The sequence below is a fragment of the Lynx rufus genome, unplaced genomic scaffold, assembly GCF_022079265.1.
Source record: "Lynx rufus isolate CCGP_SWC_20201006 ecotype Redwood Valley unplaced genomic scaffold, mLynRuf1.p SCAF_25, whole genome shotgun sequence".
NCBI lineage: Eukaryota > Metazoa > Chordata > Mammalia > Carnivora > Felidae > Lynx > Lynx rufus.
Genome location: NW_025814840.1, coordinates 12,292,586 through 12,314,984, shown reverse-complemented (window position 1 = coordinate 12,314,984; position 22,399 = coordinate 12,292,586). Strand labels below are relative to the sequence as shown.

The window sequence follows — 22,399 nt, the reverse complement described above, 5'->3', positions numbered from 1 at the left end:
GTACTTGGCAGTTTCTCACTTCGTCCCTGAGACGATGTTTTGAGAATGAGGAAGCAGTGCTCTTCCAGAAAACTAGAAAACTTTCCCTAGAGCCTCTACTTGCTATTTTTAACTCTGGTGAGAGGGACTCCCTTTGGCTTTGAGGCCAGTATCTACCAATCCAAAATTTTAGACCGCACTTTCTTGAAACAGGCTGTGGGGTGGGGGGGAGGGGGGTGGTTCTTGATACACAGCTGCCTGGGCATTGAGAGGACGGAGAAGGAATTTCGAGGGTGGGTTTTGCTGGACCAGAAAGCACCTGTTCTGTAAGTCCATGTATCCCTCACCTCCCCCTTTCCCTGCTCCCTCCCTCCTTCCTTTACCCACCGTCCCACCCAGTCCCTGCTGTTGACTGTCTAACCTGTACTATAACGTGCCTGGGGTGCCACATTGGGGGAGCAGATACACAAACCACTAGAAACTTAAAATTAGGGGAGTAGTACCAGGTGAATTTGATTAGGGTCTTTCCGAGGGGCAGATCTCTTCTTTGTCTTGATTCCCTAGACAGTTCTGCCCCATACACACAAGGATCTGATTCTGTTTCCCAGGATAGAACTTAACGTCCTCGAGTTGTATCATCTGACTTTTTCTAGACTAAATTTATGTATCTGGCGTGGTGACCTCCCACTGACCTGCCTCTCTCTGCTTGTCCCATCTGTCTCGTAGCACATCATCACAGGAAACAAACACTCCACCTCAGACTCTGAAGTCCCTCCCCCCCCAACCTTGTACCCTTTTCTCTCTCGCTCCCCCCCCCCCCTCAGGCTCAGCGCACAACAGCCCTCCACCTGTCTGGCATTTCAACGGGCTGTTGCTGATTTTTGGTGGACCCTGTGTGGCCAAGCCCTTGGGCTTGGGTAGACCAGGACTACCTGCACTCTGTGTTTCTGCATGCTGGAGAAAATAACGGAATGCAAACTGCTGTCCCCACTACAAATTCATGCTACCCACTAAAGTTATCCTTTGAGGTCCCTGCAGATCTTTTCTTTCGTAAACTTCTCAGAAGTGAAATTTTAAAAGAAAAATCAAAGTACAGCCAGTCCCCAAGTTTTGATGGGCCAACTTATAATTTTTCAATGTTACAGTGGTGGTGAAATGATACATATTCAATAGAGACTGCACTTCGAATTTCGGAGTTGGATCTTTTCCCAGGCGGGGGATCCGCATCGCTCTCCTAATGCTGGCCGCAGCCTCCGCTCCCACGTGGCCACACGACCACAGGGGTCAACAACCTACACACTGACATCCATTCTGCACCCACACAGCCCTTCTGTTTTTCACTTTCTTTTTATTTTTATTTTTTTGAGTTTATTTATTTGGAGGGAGAGAGAGAGAGCATGTGAGCAGGGTAGAGGCAGAGAGAGAGAGAGGAGACAGAATCCTAAGCAGGCTCTGTGCTGTCAGTGTGGGGCCCGATAACGGGGCTCAAACTCATGAACCACGAGATCATGACCTGAGCCGAAATCAATAGCTGGGGACTTAACCGACTGTGCCAGCCAGGCACTCTTCGCTTTTCACGTTCAGTGCAGTACTCAATTACAGAGATCTTCAGCCCTTTATTATCAAATAGGCTTTGTGTTAGATGCTCTTGCCCACTGCAGGCTAACGTAAGTGTTCTGAGTACATTAAAAGTCGGCTGGGCTGAGCTATGATGTTCGGTAATGAACATTCATGGTAGTGAACACATTTTGAATTTAGGATATTTTCAACTTATGATGAGTTTATCAGGATATAACCCTATTGTAAGTCAAGGAAAATCTGCACTCTAATTTGATGTAGTCTAATTTGATGTTTTTTGTTTTTTTTTTTACTTATTTCTACTTTCGGGCCAAGTCAAGATAACATATTTCTGGTAAGACACATAGAAGCCAAAGGGCAAAAATGCCTGCTTTCTAGCACTTAAGTAGTTATTTCCCTAAGAACAAGCACACGAGAAGTTTATTAATCATTAAATTATACAGTCTCTAATCTGCTCTAATTGTTTGACTTAAAGGCTTCTGTTCTCATCATCATTCAGTGCTTTATTGACTGTAATGCCTTTGAATTTCACTAGTGACTTAGGATTTCACTTAGACTTCCCATTGGTGTGGGTGTCGAGGTACAGCATGGTTTGCGTGGTTGAGATGCAGATTGATACAACTTTTGGAACACTATTTGGTGGCATCTGTTACTCATTGATTGGGCAATGTCACTATTCAAGGACTTGATCCTACGGAAATTAAGGCAGAGTGTGTTTGAAATAGAAAAAAAATTAACCGGTCGAGTAAATTTTGGTATTTTGACACAGTATAATTAAAACCATTAAAAAGAGAAGAGACCAGGGGCGCCTGGGTGGCTCAGTTGGTTAAGCGTCCGACTCTTGGTTTCAGCTCGGGTCATGATCTCACAGTTCATGAGTTCGAGTCCCACATTGGGCTCTGTGCTGACAGCACGGAGCCTGCTTGGGATTTTCTGTCTCCCTCTCTCTCTGCCCCTCCTTCTCTCCCTCTGTCTCTCTCTCTCAAAATAAATAAACATGTAAAATTTTTTTAAAATTAAAAAAAAAAGAGAGACCACTGACCTGAAAAGATATCCATAAGGTATCATTAAATAAAGCATGTTGTAGACTAGTATGGTTTGAGGCTAAAAAAAAGTGGCTCAGTCTTGGTTCCTATGACTAAGGAATCAGGAAGGACATGCCTCAGATTGTAACCAGTGACCTCTGGGTTGGGAGGAGCGATTGAGAGATGAGCTAAGAGCTGGAGAGAAAGAGCTTCACATCTCTTACGAATTTAAAAATATATATATATGATATTTGAATAAAGGTATTCTTCAACTTATAATGGGGTTATGCCTCATAAGCCCATCCATCGTAAACTGAAAATATTTAAGTAAAAAATGTATCACTACACCTAACCTACCGAATATCATAGCTCAGCCCAGCTGACCTTAAATGTGCTCGGAACATTTACATTAGCCTGCAGGTGGACAAGAATATCTAACACAAAGCCTGTTTGATAATGAAGTGTAGAATGTAATTGATTGAATACTGCTCTGAAAGTGAAAAGCAGAAGGGCTGTGTGGGTGCAGTATGGTTGTCAGTGTGTGGGTTGTTGACCTTTGTGGTCATGTAGGAGCGGGGAGTGGGAGCCACTGCCCAGCATCACGGGAGAGGACCATACCCCATGTCACTACCCTGGGAAAAGATGCAAATCCAAAATTTGAAGTGAGGTTTCTCTAAACACATATCAGTTTTGCTCCATAGGAAAGTCAAAAATCATGGTTTTTTTTTTTAAGAAAAATTATCAGTCAGGGGTGCCTGGGTGGCTCAGTCAGTTGAGTGTCCAACTTCGGCTCAGGTCATGATCTCACAGTCCATGGGATGGAGCCTGCATTCGGCTCTGTGCAGACAGCTCAGAGCCTGGACCCTGCTTCGGATTCTGTGTCTCCCTCTTTCTCTGCCCCTCCCCCACTCACTCGCGCTTGCTCTCTCTTCTCTCTGTTTCAAAAAATAAACATTAAAAAAAGAAAAATTATCAGTTGGGAACGGTCCTTTTTTTTTTTTTTTTTTTTTTTTTTAAATAGACTCCACCGGGCGTGGAGTCCAATGCAGGGCTTGAACTCAGGACCCTGCAGTCAAGACCTGAGCTGAGATCAAGAGTCAGACCCTTAACCAGCTCAGCCACCTGAGTGCCCCTGTCCTTCTTACTTTGTGTTTTTGTTTTTTTTGTTTTTTGTTTTCAAATTAAAGGAGAAAGTAGTGGAGTCACTCATTCAAACATTTCGGTGGCATTTAGGCCCCATAAACTTCCATACACTGGCACTTGACATCCAGTGGTCTTTCTTCAGCCCACACGTAATTATGCACTGCAGGAAAATTATAGGCTGAAATGAGGGGTTGTGAATGCACGTCCTCATCTCGCAGCCTCGGAGGAGTCTGTGCTCTGGCATCGCGTGTGTCCTCCGCCCGGAGTGAGGGTGAGACTAGGCAGGAACCCCCCACCTCTCTGTGACACCCATTGCCTTTGTGCATGCAAATCATCACCTCCTGTGAAACGCTTGGTGATATTTCTGAACAGTAATCATGCACAAGGGGAAAACCCCTCCTCCCTTCACCTTTGAAACCGTAGCAAGGGTATGAAATTACATCTGAGTGTGCCCGGCCTCCAAGTCCCAGGCGCAGCTGCTCCAGTCTTTGACCCTGACTTCAACTCCAGAAGTAGCCGGTCTTGCTCGTAATTGGACAGAACCCTCATTGAAGAGAATAAAGAACCAAATGTACACAGAGCCACAGATTTGCTCTCCTCCTAGCAAAGCAGGGTGGCATTCATTCAAATTCCCATTCTTCTGTATTTCATTCTTTCAAACTCAATGAAACTTTTCCTGCTCCCTGAGGTATCACCTGGATTCTTGCCCACCCTTGTGCTCCCCTGGCATTCTCTCTATGCCTTTCTTTTTTAAAATGTTTTTAATGTTTGTTTATTTTTGAGAGAGAGAGAGAGAGAAAGAGAGAGCATGAGCAGGGGAGGGGCAGAGAGAGAGGGAGACACAGAATCTGAAGCAGGTCCCAGGCTCTGAGCTGTCAGCACAGAGCCCAACGCGGGGCTCGAACCCACAAACTATGAGATCATGACCTGAGCCCAAGTCTTACGCTTAACCGACTGAGCCACCCAGGCGCCCCTCTATGCCTCTCTAACATGTTTTTCATTCCTTGTGGTGTCAGTATTTTTGCTCACGTCTTTGTTGCATTGCTGAGTTGTAACCTCGAAGCAACAGGGATGTGGCTCCTTTGTCTCCATATCCCAGGCCTAGAATGGTCTCTTACACCAAGTAGGTCCTTTCTAAAGGCCGGCTTCTAGAATATACTTCCAAATAAATAGGTATGTATAGTATCCTTCCATAAAAAGTAAAAGTGTAGATGGTTGCTACGATAACAGTAACTACCTTGCAGAAAAAGAATGGAGTATAAATTGTTTTAGAAAATCCAACAGCAGATTCATAGTCCATTCCTAATGTGTAGAAGCAGATGATCGGTAAATGCATTCAGAAGAGAGGGGTGCCTAAGTGACAGCCAGGTAAGCATCCAACTTCGGCTCAGGTCACGATCTCCTGGTCTGTGAGTTCGAGCCCCGCGTCGGGCTCTGTGCTGACAGCTCAGAGCCTGGAGCCTGCTTCGGATTCTGTGTCTCCCTCTCTCTCTCTCTCTCTGCCCCTCTCCCCACTCGTGCTCTGTCTCTCTCTCTCTCTCATAAATAAATAAACATTTACAAAATTAAAAAAAACAAGAAGAGTTATAGAGATACTCGCTCTGTCTTGGGAATTTACACCACTGAAAGCTACTTGAGTTTCACTAGCCGTGTGACAGGAGAGAGTCTAGAACCGTGTAAATCCATGCTATCGAAGCCCTGTTACTGTTGCACACCTGAGCTTTCAAAATCATATTTTCACAGTCTAGAGTGCTCACCATTACATGATGGAACCTCAAAATCATATTTTCAAAGCCATTTCCGGAATATTTTCTTAAAGCAGAGAGCTCAAGCTTTAGTATTAGTTGCTTCCCCCCAAAGAAGCTACTTAAGTAATTCGCATGGAAGACGGCTCTTTTCCGGCTCTTTGCCTGTAATTTGGGTTACCGATACCAGGTTGAGCGGTGATAACTTGGTTTTGCTCTTTGTGGAAACCTCCAACCAGACTTAGGTGATCATCAGGTTAACCAGCCTGTTGAGTGCTTTCCCACCCGGTTATCCTTTCCCTAGTTTGCGAAATAATAAAGATGGAACGAACTCTTCATTAATTAGCTCAGCGTAGGCATTAAAGATGGAACTCGCCAGTCCAGAAGAGCATGATTCACAGAAAACTAGCCCCTAGGTACCAGTTAGTACCTTCCCCGTCAATCTGTCAGCATCTCCCGCCGATCCGTCCATCCCCACGGGGGATGGACCAGACCTGGCGTTTTCCCCACAGTGTGGGGTTTTCCCCACATGTGTTCCTGGCCTTTGGATTTCTGCTGCCCAGAGCCCTGTGTGAAATCGCCAGGTGTAAATCTCCAGAAGCAGGTCTTCAGCACCTTGTGCCTGCAGCTCCCTAAGCATGATGGAACTGGGCTGCCAGCTTCTAAGCTATAACCAGAGTACAAAATGAGTATGACCACACCAGCTTTCTCTCTGCTCAGAGAATTCAGCAGTCAACACCTTTGCCCAAATAGAAGCTAATTCCCCCCATATTCACAGTGAGGAGGCTTAACAAAATGGGGATTTTCTTTAGCCTAGTTGAATATATAAAACATTGGTGTTTAACTTTGTGGTACCTTCAAATCTCCTAAGAAGGGTAAACAAATTTTTTTATTGTGGCAAAATACACATGACATAATATTTACCATCTTGACCATTTTTAAGGATATGGTTCCGTGGCTTTAAGTCCGTTCATGTTGGGCAGCCATCACCCCCATCCATCTCCAGAACCTTTTCATCTTCCCAAACTGAAACTCCATACCCATTAAATACTAATTTGCCATTCTACCCTCACCCCCCTCCCACCTCCTGGTAATCGCTATTTGACTTTCTGTCTTTTCAACGTTTATTTATTTTTGAGCAGAGAGAGACAGAGCATAAGTGGGGATGGGGCAGAGAGAGAGGGAGACACAGAATCTGAAACGGGCTCCAGGCTCTGAGCTGTCAGCACAGAGCCCGACACGGGGCTTGAACTCACGGACCGTGAGATCATGACCTGAGCCGAAGTCGGACGCTCAACCGACCAAGCCACCCAGGTGCCCCGACTTTCTGTCTTTTCAATTTGATTCCTCCAGGTACCTCATATAACTAGACTCACACAACATCTTTCCCGTTGTGTCTGGCTTATTTCGCTCACCGTAATGTCCTCAAGGTTCATCTGTGTTGTCGTGTGGGTCAGAATTTCCTGCCTTTTTTGACGCTGAATAATATTCTACATTTTTTTACTCCATGTATCTGTCAATGGTCATTCGGGTTGTTTCCATCTTTTTTCTTATCTAGACTTTTCTCTTTTGGCATTCAGGTCGAACCGTACCCAGGAACCATTCTTTCCCACAAAACCAGTACTTTGAGCTCAAATCTCATTCAGAATTAAAACAAGGCCTTTGAACAGAACTCTTCTTTATCATTTGTAAATCATAGTTCTTAGCTCCTAAGAAGCGCTTGGAGGAGTCAGTGAGCTAACCCAAAGCATCATGCACGTGGCGCATAGCAGGCACTCTGCAGAATTAAGTCCTTGAGAAATCTGGAAAGAATTAGGGAAGAATAAAGAGGGTGGAATGAGGAGGCTGGTTTCAGAGGTTGGCTTAGAACAGGGGAGAATTGTGTATGATAGGATCCCTGGAGGGGAAGGGGCAGACGTGCAAGGGAAGAGATGGAGTTGGGACCCCTTTAAGGCCCTGCCTCATTTCCCCTGCCTTCCTGGGTTGCTCACAGCTAAGCCTGGTGCCGCTCTGACCCACAACTCTGTCCTCTGTGTTCCTGGATCAGTTTTAATGGGAGCAGCGAGATCTCAAGCTACAGCTTGTGCGGCTGAACATTATTCATTCCCTCAGGTCCCAGCCCTAGGTCCCAGGGATGCCACAGCCTGGACCTCTGTGCCCAAGTCACAGCGTCCCGGCACCCTGGACTCCAGTTCCTAGAACTGGGCTTACAGTAGATTCCTGCCATCAGCAACCTCTTGAGGACTGTACTGGCCCTGGCTGTCCCCAGGTGTCATCTGCCCACATTCCCTACGGGTATCACACACCCCTCTGATATCCACGTGGAACCCACAGTCCCCTTTTGGAAATTCTCCACGTAGGCTGCTTCCGGAACCATCACCGAACTTGCCACATCCTCTGTATCCTGTGTCTTGTCCGTGAGCTGATCCTCTGTCCCCTCCCTACCTCAGACCATTCCTCAAGGCTGAACTGGTCCTGGAGGCGAGTCCCGTGTTGTAGCGAGAGGCCACCTTGTGACGCTTCTGGGTTCAGTTAAGTTGAACTAACGTTTTTGAAACACGGTAACTAAGGTCAGTGCTAGGCAATATAAAAGTGGACAAGACCTGTCCCACCCTTTGCAGTAAGTACTCTTAAAAACCTCTGCACAGGACCATAATTCGAGGATACAGGTCAGGCCTTGAAGATGAAAAGACCCCATCTCTTTGGAGATAGGAGAAAAGGAGAATGGGGGCAAATACATCGGCCGAGCCCTTTCTGGGATAGTAGGCACAAATAGGTACGGGGCCTTCAGCGGACTGGAAAAGGTTTGGAACAAGGCCCAGTAGGGCCTTAAGGGGACAGTTGGAAGAGAGACCAAGAATGACCGAGGAGAAGCTGAGACCCAGCTGAGACCAGATACGTGATCATATAATGTGTGAAGTTTGTCCCTTCTTTTTCCCAGCATACTCAGCAATTTAGAACAAGACAGGGTGAAGGAAGGGCAGAGCTAAGTACTGGCCAGGGGCCCACAGCTGATGGACAAATCTAGGGTGTTTTTAAACCCATCCCTAAGATGCCGGACCCTGGCTAAGTGGACAGGAATCCAGGGGAGACCAGAACAACAGAGCTGGGATGGAGGCCACAGAATTGGTGGCCAAGGACATGAGGCCAAGGAGCAGAGTCAGAGGGCATGACGATGACGTAGGGACAGCATCATGGAGAACGTTCATCCCCTGGTCTGGAGAACACAGACTCCATGCCATAGTTGTGTCTTCTTTCCTTCCTCCCTCCCACTCGCTGTCCCTTGCACAGATACTATGTATTATCTGTGTCAAACGTGCTAATCACAGGACAGCATGGACAAGGGCCCTTGCCTGGTAGTCTGGAGTCTCCAGACTTCAAACTCCCACACCCAGTGTCGCCATCCAATGGGGCGGCACGTGCGGGTGTGTGGGAACACCCCAGGCACGTAACCCAGACTGGGAGTTTGCAGAAGGCTTTCCAGGAGGAAGTGACTTCTGAGCCGGGACCTCAAAGATAAGAGAAAGTGAGGCGGATAGAAAGGCTGGGGAGGCTAGCACCACAGACACCTCTGTGTCCTCGCCGCCCCCTGGTAGAAGCCGGCTTGCACGCCCACCTCTCTGCTAGAACCGTTCTAGGATATGGCCGCTCATCCCCTCACCGAATCTCGTCTCCAAACGGCCCCCAGAGCTTCCAGCCTTTCCCGGTCTTGATGCTGTCTCCCTCCTCTCTGACCTCCCTTCTCTGCTTTCCTTCCTCGTTCCCTCCCCTTCCACCGAAATGTGGGTGTTGAAGTGCTCCTCAAGTTTGTGACCACACGTCTTGCTCTCCAGCGTCTCTCTCTCCTTCCATAATCCCGTCAACATCCATGTTTTCCTCTCCTGCCCTGGCGTCCCTCAAGGACCAGAGCCATGTCTTCAACACACAGGGACATCTTGTGGTCTTACTCTTCAAAACTTGCCCTGGATTTCACCTCCCTTCACCTCGTGACTGTATCTCTGCAGGGGCTGTAGCTTTATCCCTTCCTCTCCCAGATGGATGGTCTGGGGTCTCATCAGTCGTCACCTCCAAGGCCATCTTGCTTTCCCCCACCACACCCCACCACCACCTGGCCTTTACATGCTCCCTAAGTGCCATGTACCTGTGCTGTGCACGGCCAGGGGGAATTTCCTGCTGTGCTCCTGGGCAAGCATAGCTGCTTCCGGCCAGAGCTCCTTAGTGACCCCCCCCCCACCCCCCAATATCTGTGAAATGGAGCCTAGCTCTTTAGATGGGCTTTCAGGCCTCAGTCCAGCCTCAGAGCACCATCTCCTATCCCATTGCCTCTCATTGCCTTTGCATCAGAAAGACCCCGGCTAAATGCCCTTGCCTCCAAGTGCCCACTGTCCAAATTCCCAGCAAAAGCTCATCTCAATATTTCTGGTTCAGAGATTCAGAGAAACTGCCTCTGGTTTTTTCTGTTGGAAGAAATGTCTCCTCTCTGACTTCAACTACACCTCCCTATTGGAACTTGTCCCCTTCTGCCTTGTATTTGGGTTATTTGTGTACGTCTCTACTGTCCCAGTACATCTGGGGCCAGGCCTTGAGGCCAAGGGTTCAGATAATTTTTTTTTTTGTTTTGTTTTTGCATGTAGGTTCCAGCACGGGAACTTGTACATATTACATTCTCCGTAAAGAAGGTTTGAATAAAGGCATGCGTGTGGTTTCAGTAAGGCCATTAAAAAATGCAAAAATAAGTCTCTTTTATGATTTCACTCTTTGAAAACTAACCTCATGGGCTGCCTGGGTAGCTCAGTGGGTTGAGCGTTGGGCTCTTGATTTCAGCTCAGGTCATGGTCTCACGGTTCATGAGATCGAGCCATGCGTCGGACTCCGTGCTGACGGTATAGAGCCTTTTTAGGATTCTCCCTCTGCCCCTCCCACCCCCTCTCTCAAAGTAAAGAAACTAAAGGGGTGCCTGGGTGGTTTAGTCGGTTAGGTGTCCAGTTTCGGCTCAGGTCATGATCTCGTGGTTGATGAGTTCAAGCCCCACATCGGGTTCTGTGCTGAACGCTCAGAGCCTGGAGCCTACTTCACATTCTGTGTCTCCCTCTCTCTGCCCCTCCCCCACTTGCGCGCGCGCGCGCGCGCGCACGCTCTCTCTCTCTCTCTTTCAAAAATAAATATTTAAAAAAATAAATAAAAAAAGTTTTAAAATGAAAACTAGCCTAAAAGTAGCATCACATAATAATTAGAGCAAGAACAGAGATCGTTGATATTCTTGTATTATTCTGTCTCCATCAACCTTCACAAGTAATTCTGAGTCATGTCATGTCCCTTATCTCTGTCATGGGGATAATTCTGGCCAGACATCGTGTTCGGTAAGAATGCTCTCCAGGTGATAAGAAACCGAGTCATGTATGCTCCATCACAGAGTCTCCCATTAAAAGAGAGTTCACGTTTTAGCAGGGACCTCAGCTGTACCACGGAGGCTGACAGGTTTGAACATTGGTGCCTCTTAACTCCGGCTGAAGGCCCCATTTCTGTTTCCTCCTGTGCATGTTTCCAGTTCGGTGAGCAGAACCATGGCTCTTGATAAAAGAACATGCCTGCCTGGTCCTGCTGCGGCCGCGCAGATGTGGGAAGGCAGGTCCCTGCACGAACCACCGAACGGTGGCCCTGCCTGCTGTTGGGGAGCTTTAGCCTCCCAAAAGTAAAAAAGTTGCATAGAGACAGAGTTTTGTTCTTTCAAAAACTCCCTGTAACTCTTACAAACCATATGTATAGAGCGAGCAGTGTGCTTTTTACTCCATTTAGGACGTTGGCAAGGACCAAGACTCAGACAGAAGCAAGAAATACTTAGACCTGGGGCGCCTGGGTGGCTCAGTCGGTTGGGCGTCCGACTTTGGCTCAGGTTGTGATCTCACAGCTCATGGGTTTGAGCCCCGCGTCGGGCTCTGTGCTGATGGCTCAGAGCCTGGAGCCTGCTTCTGATTCTGTGTCTCCCTCTCTGTCTGCCCCTCTACCCCAATTGTACTCTTTCTCTGTTTCTCAAAAATAAATAAACATTAAAAAACATAGAAGAAGAAATACTTAGATTCGTTGAAGGGAAAAATCTAGCTGGTAAAACATAGGAATGCTTCTGGTGTGGAAAAACAATGAGGCCCGTAATTAGACAGCTGTATCTACATTGCTGAGACATGGAGATTTATGAGCTTGGAGTGAGGGGGGAAGGCTTCTTAGAAGATTAAGAGGAAAAAGACACCAGGGAATTAGCACATCTTTAAGGACAAAACCGAGAATGTAGAGCATCTTAGAGATAAGCTAATCTATCCTCCCCCTTAATCTACAAATGAGGATGCAGAGACCTGCATTGATAAATTATGGATGCAGCTGGAGTAAATAAAACCCAGGGTTTTTGACCCAACACCGTGGCTTCTTCTGGACCGCGATGGGGTAATCCTAGCCGCTGGGACAGGTTTTCATTGTATGAAGATGGAGTTAACATAAACAAACATGTACTGACTATGGTGTCCTCTGTGGACTTCATTGAAAACACACACACACCCCCTTCCAACAAGGTCACGGTAAATCCCTTCATGTAGCATGTTGTATGGCACAACCTTGCTTGTAAAAACAGAACCCCCCTCAGAAGGGCAGAAACACGATCCTCAGGAGATTTGCACACTGCTTTCTAACAGTTTCTCTTTGCTGTTTTGAAATATATTTAAAAAAAAATAAATAATAGGTGCCTGGGTGGCTCAGTCGGTTAAGCGTCCAACTTCGGCTCAGGTCATGATCTCACAGTCTGCAAGTTCAAGCCCCACATTGGGCTCTGTGCTGACAGCTCAGAACCTGGAGCCTGCTTCTGATTCTGTGTCTCTCTGTCTCTGCTCCTCCCCTGCTCACGCTCTCTCTCTCTCTCTCTCTCTCTCTCAAAAATAAATAAACATTAAAAAAGTATAATAGATATGGGAACAAATTGTAACCTAGACTGACAACAAGCCCAACAAAAAGTGGGTAGGGAATAAAAACAGTAGCACATTGTTTCATGCATTGATACCTTTTTAAAAAATAGAGTCACTCATGTAACTTACATTTGTTGAGTGTCTATCGTGTGTCAGGCACTGTTCTGGGCACGGGGTGGGGGTGGGGGGCGGGAGTGGGGGGCGCAAATAGACAAGAGCCCCTGCCCTCCAGGAACTCATAGAGGGAGGTAAGCAATACTGTTCTTAAGCTCCATCACCACCACCCCTGCCCCCACCACCTGCCAGGCTTTGGTGGAAATGTAACTAAATTGGAAAATTGATAATGTCTCCACAAATAGGGATGATTCTAATGAAGGTTGCTTTCTGGTTTTTAGGGAGAAGAAAACGGCTTTCCAGACAGTACTGGAGAACCCCTTTCAGGTAAACAGTTGACTCCACGGATGTCTGGGCTTCACTGAGAACTGGCATGGCTGAATTAAAGATAATTTAGGAATATGTTTATCATTAACTTTGAAAATCTGTATTACAGCCTAGAGAAACTTTCCAACCACCGGTCATGGTGAACTGCAAGGAAATGTTAACCAGATTTCACAAAAGCCTTCAAAGAGTCTTTTCTCCGAGCTAACCCTACTGTGCGCAGGGGCGGGGCACAGCTGGGTTCCCAGTTGGACAAGTTTAGGATGGGGCAACAAAACAGAGCAAGCAGACCCTTCTCCCTCAGGAGTCCTGGGAGGCTTGCCATTGCCGGAAAACTGTGACAGGTGGAAGAAAGCAATAGGGCTTAGGTAAACCAGGTCAGCACAGGAAGGGCCAGCATCCTCTCTCGGTACCTCAGGCACTCGGTTAGCCAAGGGGACCCTCCTGACACCTGGCCATGTGCTATCCCCTACCCTCTTTCTGCTACCGGTGTGTTTAACCAAAGAAACATGAAGGATTGCGTCCTTTCCCACTTTTTATTGTAAGATGGAAACTCTGGCAGTGTTTAGATTTCTTATTAATCAATCTTGGGGAAAATCTGGAGTGAGCATTAAAATACGCTACCAAAAGAATAATGAAAAGATATAGAAACCTCACTCATATTTTCTATATCTTTTAAAACACATATCAAATGACCTGAGTCATCAGAGTTTTGTTTCTTTCTCTTCTAATGGGAGGGTGGCGGACCCTGAAGCCCTCAGGATAATCTCACCAATCCTACCTAGCCTCTGCCAGTGTAACCATGCTGAAAACCAGAACATGTGTTGTATAATCACCTTAGCCACAGTGATCTCTGGTGGTGAGACGGTAGGTGATTTTTTTTTCCCCTTCAGCAGATCTATATTTATTAAGGACTACTGTGTGCCAGGTTCCCTAAAGAGGCCATGTGGCAAAAGTATAGTTCTGGGAGACAGAAGTGGGGATCCTGGTTTCAATTCAGTCATCCCCCTGCTGAGATTAGAGCAATCAAAAGAGAAACTGAGCCAGATGAACTTGCATTAGAGACTTCCCACCAGTCTCATGGGACAGGCCCAATGTCAGGGTCCCATCCGGACACCCCACTGGAACTTGTCTTCCTCGGGCCACACCCCTCCCCTACCAGAGGCTAGGACCACTGGCCAAGGATTATCCCTCTTCCACAAATGCTATAGCAGACAAGCTCAAATTAGAAGCACCTAGCTGGGTGGTGTGAGGAGGAGAAGGCATCTTTGTATACAAGCAGCCACTTTTTTTTTTTTTTTAAGTAGGTTTCATGCCCAGTGAGGGGTCCAGTGCAGGGCTTGAACTCACAACCCTGAGATCAAGACCTGAGCTGAGATCAAATGTCAGACGCTTAACCGACTGAGCCACCCAGATGCCCCTCCACTATCCTATATTTTTAAAATTTCTTTTTTTTTTTTACCATGTACCTTTTTTTTTAAATATGAAATTTATTGTTAACTTGGTTTCCATACAACACCCAGTGCTCATCCCAACAGGTGCCCTCCTCAATACCCATCACCCACCCACCCCTCCCTCCCACCCCCCATCAACCCTCAGTTTGTTCTCAGTTTTTTTAAGAGTCTCTTATGTTTTGGCTCCCTCCCTCTCTAACCATTTTTTTTTCTTCCCCTCTCCATGGTCTTCTGTTAAGTTTCTCAGGATCCACATAGGAGTGAAAACATATGGAATCTGTCCTTCTCTGTATGACTTATTTCACTTAGCATAACACTCTCCAGTTCCATCCACATTGCTACAAAAGGCCAGATTTTTTAAATTTCTAACATGAGTTCGAAAAAACTCTCCCCCAAAACTTTAACCTGTATATGTACATAACCTATATATATACATAACCATTATATATACGCAAATGTATACATAAAGATGATCAGATGTAGGCAAATGCATAGAATGTGTGGTAAAATAACCAAAGAAATCCATAAAAGGCCAACTGTTATCGATCTGGGTGTTAAAGAGCATGATTTCTTTTTCCCCATGCTCATCTAAATTTTCAGCTTCTCTGCAATAGCACATATTTCTTTTCTAATTATAAAAGATCTATACACTTTTGAAAGACTAACACCCTATACACTAATGTGGAATGTGAGCTAAAATGAGAATGGATAGAGCTGTTCAGGAATATCTAGAAACCTTTATGCTTTAAGGTTGTTATTAACTAATGGATTAATCAATTTTCAGTTGTCTCTTAAAAATTTTTACGTGTGTCAAAATGAAATGGAAGAGCTTCAAAGAGGTAAACTTTTCACAGTGATAGTCATAGCAGGTAGTGTTAGTGCGAGCAGATTGCCATTGAAATCAACATCTTGAGCACCTAGCACGGTGCTTTGCACACAAGAACAATCAGGTGTTTGGCTCGATTTTTGTTTTTGTCTTCGTAAACAAGTAGATGAGAGACAGTAACTTAATGGCTTTGCTCTTGGATAAACTGGTGAAAACATCTGGATACAGTAAAACCTCGGATTGCGAGTAATTTGTTCTGTGAGTGTTCCACAAGACGAGCAAACGTTTCTAATAAATTTTAAATTGATAAACGAGCGATGACTTGTAGTACAAGTAAGTAGTACATGACGCTGAGGGTCACATGATCACAACTGAGCCAATGGTTCTTCTCTCTCTCTCTTCCTCTCTGTCTGTGGGATTGTGGATGGTCATCTCCCATGCTTGGATGCTCGGTCTCAGGCCACGGTGTTTGGCAGCAATCAGTGATCTTTCAGAATGTTGGAAGGTGCCCACAACGGGCACTACTGTGTTTTTGGTCACTTCAAAGCACCTATGGACAGTCCTTTGTTTTTCCAGACAAGAGTGAGCTTAGGAATGCTTTGCTTCCTTCTAGGTCAGGCTGCCTGCAGATAGAGACCCTTTCCTCTGCTGCCTTATTGCCAGTTACATGAAATACAGTCTATGGCAAGAGTCTATTAATACTGTTCTGTAGCAGTGATTCTGTTAGTGATAGTGAAAGTGGTCTTACACAATAACCCTCCTCTCTCTTGCCTCCCACACACCAGACACGAAGGCTTTCAAAGGTAAGTGCAGGTTAATTTGTTTATTTTTCTTTCTGGTTTGTATTTTCTTTATTATTTTGCATTATATTACAGTACTGTAATCATTTTTGTATGAATATTTTTGGATTACGGAACGAATCATCTGAGTTTCCATTCTTTTTTAAAAACATTTTTTGATGTTTTTATTTATTTTTGAGAGAGACAGACAGAGCATGAGTGGGGAAGAGGCAGAGAAAGAGGGAGACACAGAATTCCAAGCAGGCTCCAGGCTCTGAGCTGCCAGCACAGAGCTCAAAATCATGAACCACAAGATCATGACCTGAGCTGAAGTTGGATGCTCAACCGACTGAGCCACCCAGGTGCCTGAGAGTTTCCATTATTTCTCATGGGGAAATTTGCTTTGATATACAAGTGCTTCAGACTATCAGTATGTTTCTGGAATGAACTATGCTCTCAAACCAAGGTTTTGCTGTATTTCAGTCATTGAAGGAGAGTAGCAAGCTAAGTAAGATTTATCTTATTGTTTTGGTCACATGCACTAATTCCCTACTTACTGTGTACCAGCCCCAGTTCGAAGCACTTTAAAAATGTGCTTATTGGGAAAATGTGCTTAGAAAAAAGTGCACATGACAGCTCTGAGTTTACTTTCCTTACCGGGTGGATGTGACAGAAGCGATGCTGGGTCACGTGGCTCGTGCTTGGTCTCACAAGTCGTAAGTGGGATTCAAGCCCCCGGCCTGCCGGGAGCTCATTTCCAGCCACCACATGGGGCTGCCCCTCTACTGGTCAGATGCCTCGCCTGGGTAGTGCACACACTGAATGCTGAGTGTCCTACCGCGGGGTCAGCAGTATCTCAGGTAGAGTCTTAATCTGGAACAAAGCCAGCATCCACCCCCCTCCACCAAAGTCCGTCTCCGCCAAAGACCCTGTCCTAGAAGGAGGGGTTAGACAGACGTGGGAAAGGACAGCTGACAGTTTGTAATCAAGGAAAGAAAAAGAACACAAAGCAGAATCAGCCACCCCTAGAAAAGCAAAGCCCCCTCTGTGGAACCGTTGAACACGGAAGCAAACACCCACAGGAGGCAGAGCCCAAGACCAAGGATACTCCTTGCGATGCCTGGGTTGAAACGGCAACACAAGTGACGGCCTGTGTACCCTGCTGAAGGAAACCTTAAAGGTGTTCGATGTTCTCATACGGACTTTCGAAATGAAAACATTGGGGCATGAAAGGAACACGAGTCAGTTATCAAGAGAGTATCCCTCCGGTTGAAAACACACAGAACCCCTCCTCGCCCTCCCTTTCTGAGAAAGCGGTAGCTGTCGCATGGTCACATGGACCACGGCGCTTTCTGTACCTGTTCTCGACGCCTGGCCAGTTTCCCGAGGATGACTTTCTGACCACCTTGCATAATTCAGCACTTGCCTGATCGGGACCGAATGTCCCCAGAGAGACGAATGTAAAATAGGACTTTTATTTTTTTTATTTTTCTAGTTAGGCCCATTAAATGGCACTTTGTTAATGTGTTGGCACGACAAAACTTCTGAGTCCAGATTCACATGGAATTCTGTGCTGAATTTTTACCCAGGTCCTTTCTTAACGTAGGTTCGTTTCCTTTTGAAAGTGCCCTCTACCTTCTGAGTTTGTGTGATAACACAATTGAGGCACGGCGTGATTTGCCAGCCTAGATCCTTCCAGTTTGTCAGTTAGACTCCCCAGTGCTGCCGCCGACATGATGTCTCCTTAAAGGGGTGTTTTAGAGAGAGAGAGAATGAAATTATATTGTTTTTCCCTTCGGTTAAGAGATCAAACGCCCACCAAAAGCCCTTGGGGTAGTTTCTTGGGAGATAAAAATAGTTCATCATTTTCCAGCTCAGAGCATATAAACCACCTCTGATGAATAATGTGGTGTGTGTGTGTGTGTGTGTGTGCATCCCAATGATTTATCAAAGCCATAAACTGACATTTTAAATATATTTCTTTCCACCCACATTGGAAACCACACATAGGAAAAAAGCATGAATTTATACCCTTAACACACACAACTGCAGAAGCACTCGACTCTGCTTTGACCCTAGTTGGTATTTTCAGGCTCCAAATCGAATAGTTTATAGACCCCTGGGATAGAGTTATTTTATTTCAGGATCACAATATTTTGCTATTTGCAAAGTTGCCAGTATAAAAAATGCTTCCCGTTTAATTGTCTGAATTAACTCAAGACCTAGTCACCCCGGGGAACGTTACTATAAATGATCTAAGAGCGAGCAGTGGTCCTGAGCACACTGGAGGGAAACACCCGTGTGGTAATAGTTCTCGAACAGCCAGAGTGTACAAGATAAAACGGCACTCACCCCTGCAGGGAGACACGTTAAGTCAGTGTGTGATCCACTGCCAAAATCCTGGCTGGCGCCATTTTCTAGACCCAACTAATCATGACCTTTTTGGATCCTGGAGTCCTGTTCCAATTCACAATTAACTGTTAATTGGCCATTATTTTAAACCTTGCCAGCCCCAAGCTGGAGTTACCCTGCACCGTCGGACATGACCTGTTTCTTACCATTGTTTTAAGTGACATAGACCTACCTCATCAGTGAACGTTCTTGAATCCTGGACTCTTCCTTAAAGTGTATGAAAATGTGTGTGAGAGAGACGATAGAGCACAGGGAGAGAAGACCAAAAACACCCCACAGGAAAACCCATTCATCTACTCTTGAGGGTGGAGAAGTGTTATCTGTTCAAAGACTTAACGACCAAACCGACATGCTATCTCTCGAAGAAAAGTAGCAGCTCTGATTCGAAAATGTCATTTGGCAGGCCCTTCTGGCCAAGAACTTACCCTGCAGATGTCTTTAAGGCAATGGTTTTCAACCCTGGCTGCATATTAGAATTCCCAGGAGAGCTTTTAAATATCCCATGTCTGCCTGCACCCCACACCAATTAACTAAGGATCTCGGTAGACGATCCCTGGTCAGAGTCAGGATTTTGTAAATCTCCTTGGCCGGGAGGGTGGGGGGGGTGGGTCAGGAGGAGTTCCTTCTTGCGGCCAAAGGTCCAGAACGAGTGCTTTTAAAGAGGCTCTTGGTTATGCTTCCTCACCCCCAGCTACTAATCCTTTGTTGCTCACCTGTGCACAGAATGAAGTTTCAGTGGATGATCTCATTTAATCCCCTCGATAACCTTGGGAAGTAGATCCCACTGTCCCTGGTTAGAGAGTGAGGCTGTGGCCTTAGCAAGCTCATTACCAGTCCAAGTTGCACACCTGCACTGTGCTAATGGGCATTGACTGTCAGCTGGGGTGTCTCTAAAGCTCTTGTTGTTGATTGGTCGTACACAGTGTGTACTCTTTCTCCATAGCAACCAGGCGTCTTCTGCCTTGTATATGCTCAGCACTAAACAACAAAAAAAAGCTTCAGTTCATCTGAAATTTTCTAGATAGCTCTTCTTAGGCTGCCCAGAGCTTTCCAATTTGTTTCTCTAAGACACACTCTTCACTCATTTGATTTACTCAACAAATATTACTGAATGCCTCCTGTGTGCCTGGAGCGAAGTGGTGACATCAGACAACAAAGTCTCTTTCCTCTTGGAGTTTAATACTAGCTGAGAGTGACAGGCACTGGGAGTGACAGTCATTACATATGGTGGTAGGTGTACCGTGAGGAAAATAACGAGGGGAACAGAATTTTGCCTGGTAGGGGAGGGTGCTGCTTTAGCTAAGAAGATGCACAGAGACCTGAACAATGCAGAGGAGCCAGCCGTGTGAAGATGTGAGGAAGGAGGACTCCGGGGAGAAGAGCTAGCAGGTGCAAAGGTCCTGGGGCAGGGCTGAGCTTCATGTTCTAGGGACAAGTGCGGGCAGGGAGAAGCCATAGAGAAGGAAGTGAGCTGGGAGATAGCAGCAGAGGCCACACTGCATGGGGACTCTTTTTCTTTACATATCCTTAAAAAAATGTTAAATCTAACATCTTTCAATAACATTTACATAAGACCTGACAGAAACGCCGTTACATCATTTATCTCATTCAACTCATGAGATACAGAAATGATCATTTTAATTTTATAGATGAGGAACCTGAAGTCCGTAGATGTTAAATGCGTGGAGAGGTCAAGCTCTAGGAGGTTGGAGGGCTGAGATTTGAAGATGCTGCTCCGTGCAGGGCTGGTCGTATGTTAGCCATTCCGTGAATGACCATTGTCCCGATGAAAAGACACTGAGAGGGGAGCCTGGGTGGCTCAGCTGGTCACAGTGTCCAATTCTTGATCTCGGCTCAGGTCATAATCTCATGGTTCAGGAGTTCGAGACCTGTGTTGGGCTCCTGACTGATGGCGTGGAGCCTGCTTGGGATTCTGTCTCTCCCCCTCTCTCTGCCCCTCCCCTGCTTGTTCTCTCTCAAAATAAATAAACTTTAAGAAAAAAAAAAGAAGAAAAGACATTGAGAAATCTGGCGTTTCTTCCTCTGACAAAGTCTCCCCGAGTTTAAGCCAGTACTCAGACTAGACTCACAGAGAGCAAGTCTTTCCAGGGTTTTGGTCTCTAAAATAAGAAGTCATCATAAATTAATGGTGCGTTCCATTCTTGCTTTGCATCAGCAGAAAATACACAAGTCAGGTGTCCAAATATGACAAGTGAGGACCCTCATTAGTAGAGAATCTGAGTGAATTTTTATACATAAGTAACTTCTTTTTTGAAATAGCCCTCTCCTATCTGCCCCCAAATCTAGAATCCCCTTGTATCTTAAGACCAATTCTGTACTGTTTTCCACCAATATCTGTTTATTGCTCAAGAAACACAAGCAACATTCCTTTTCCTTTATTATTCTTCAGGTCATAAGATGCATCAGATAATAAGAACAAATCTGCCTTGTCTCCTGGGGAGAAAGTATAGTTCTCATTCATTCATTCATCTGGCAGACAATTTCTGAACTTCACCTACACAGCAACCCTGTGCTTGTTTTTTGAGAGACATCAAATAATATTCCCATTTTTCCCCATTTCTGATGAAAGCTTCTTCGGTGCTATGACTCTCTCCCCCCACAATTGTTTCTCCCCCAAGGCATCACCCAGTCTAGCGTTTTATGTGCACTATTACATGATAGGTGTTTAAAGCAGGGCAGGACAAAATGTGTTCGATACAAAACAAAACATGTTCCTCCACTTCGGTCTGCCAGAGAGCTAATTATAGTTTATGATTCCAAACGGCAGCTTCACATTCGCTACCGTTGCCAGTTCGGGTAGATTTCAGTTCACGGAGTGGTTTGTGATTTGTGTCATGAGAGATACAAAAGGAAAACATCGATAGGGTTTTGGCACGTCATGTGTTGTAAAACAGACTGATAAATGGTCAGCGTAATTGTTCAAAGAATAAAAGCTTCTCTTACACTAGAAGGCTTCAAGGAGCTTCCCAGGAACCTTACTGATGTCTTTCTTCTTTTTTATATTATTTATTATTATATTATTTTTATTCTTCTTCACTTGACCTTAGCCAAAAGGCTGAGAAGTGATTATCATTCTCTTCCTCCTAATGGAGAAAACTTGCCAACCCTGAATCTGACACAGGAGATGCTGGGGAGCACCTTCAAACATCAATACATTTAATTCTGGACTTTGAGATACAGATCCTCCTTTATTTTTCTGTGACATTTAAACATATTTTTAAAGTTGGAGCACCTGGGTGACTCAGTCGTTGAGCATCCGACTCTTGATTTCAGCTCTGGTCATCATCTCAAGGTTCGTGAGATCGAGCCCCACATCGGGCTCTGTGCTGAGCCTGAGGCCTGCTTCGGATTTCTCTCTCTCCCTCTCTCTCCCTCTCTCTCTCTCTCTCTCTCTCTGTGCTCCTCCCCTGCTTGCTCTCACTCTGTCTCAAAATAAATAAACATTTAACAACTATATTTTTTAAAGTATCCAAAGAAACACAATCATATAAAAAATTAGGAAATATCCATTGTTAACGTGTGTGTTATACATACTTCCAGACTTTTTCTGTGCCTGTGAATATGTATATAATATATGCTTTACGTGGATATGAATGACTGTACCATTTGTTTTTTACAAAAATGGAATTAGGCATACTCTTTTTTTTTTTTAATGTTTGTTTATTTTTGAGAGAGAGAGACAGGCAAAGCACGAGTGGTAGAGAGGCAGAGAGAGAGGGAGACAGAGAATCCAAAGCAGGCTCCAGGCTCCAAGCTGTCAGCACAGAGCCCGACGCGGGGCTCGAACTCACGGACCCTGAGATCATGACCTGAGCTGAAGTCAGATGCTTAACTGACTGAGCCACCCAGGTGCCCCTAGGCATACTCTTTAGTAACCTGCTTTCCTTGCCATTTGACAGAATATTGTGCATTTGACTGTACCTTTATTTTTTTAAGTTTTATTTATTTATTTTTTTTTAATGTATACTTATTTTGAGAGGGGGAGAGAGAGAGAGAGCACGCTCGTGATTGGGGGAGGGGCAGAGAGAGAGAGGGAAACAGAATCCGAAGCA

General features: G+C 45.5%; 1 protein-coding gene across 4 annotated transcripts in view; it reads left to right on the top strand.

Moving 5' to 3' along the window:
- EDARADD (EDAR associated via death domain) overlaps nt 1-22,399 on the top strand; it is a 77,777-nt gene that overhangs the window by 41,198 nt on the left and 14,180 nt on the right. For all 4 annotated transcript variants that reach the window (XM_047088727.1, XM_047088728.1, XM_047088729.1 and 1 more), the window contains exon 5: nt 12,813-12,858. In XM_047088727.1, coding sequence (XP_046944683.1) covers nt 12,813-12,858 — 46 coding nt within the window. The remainder of the gene's footprint in view (nt 1-12,812; nt 12,859-22,399) is intronic.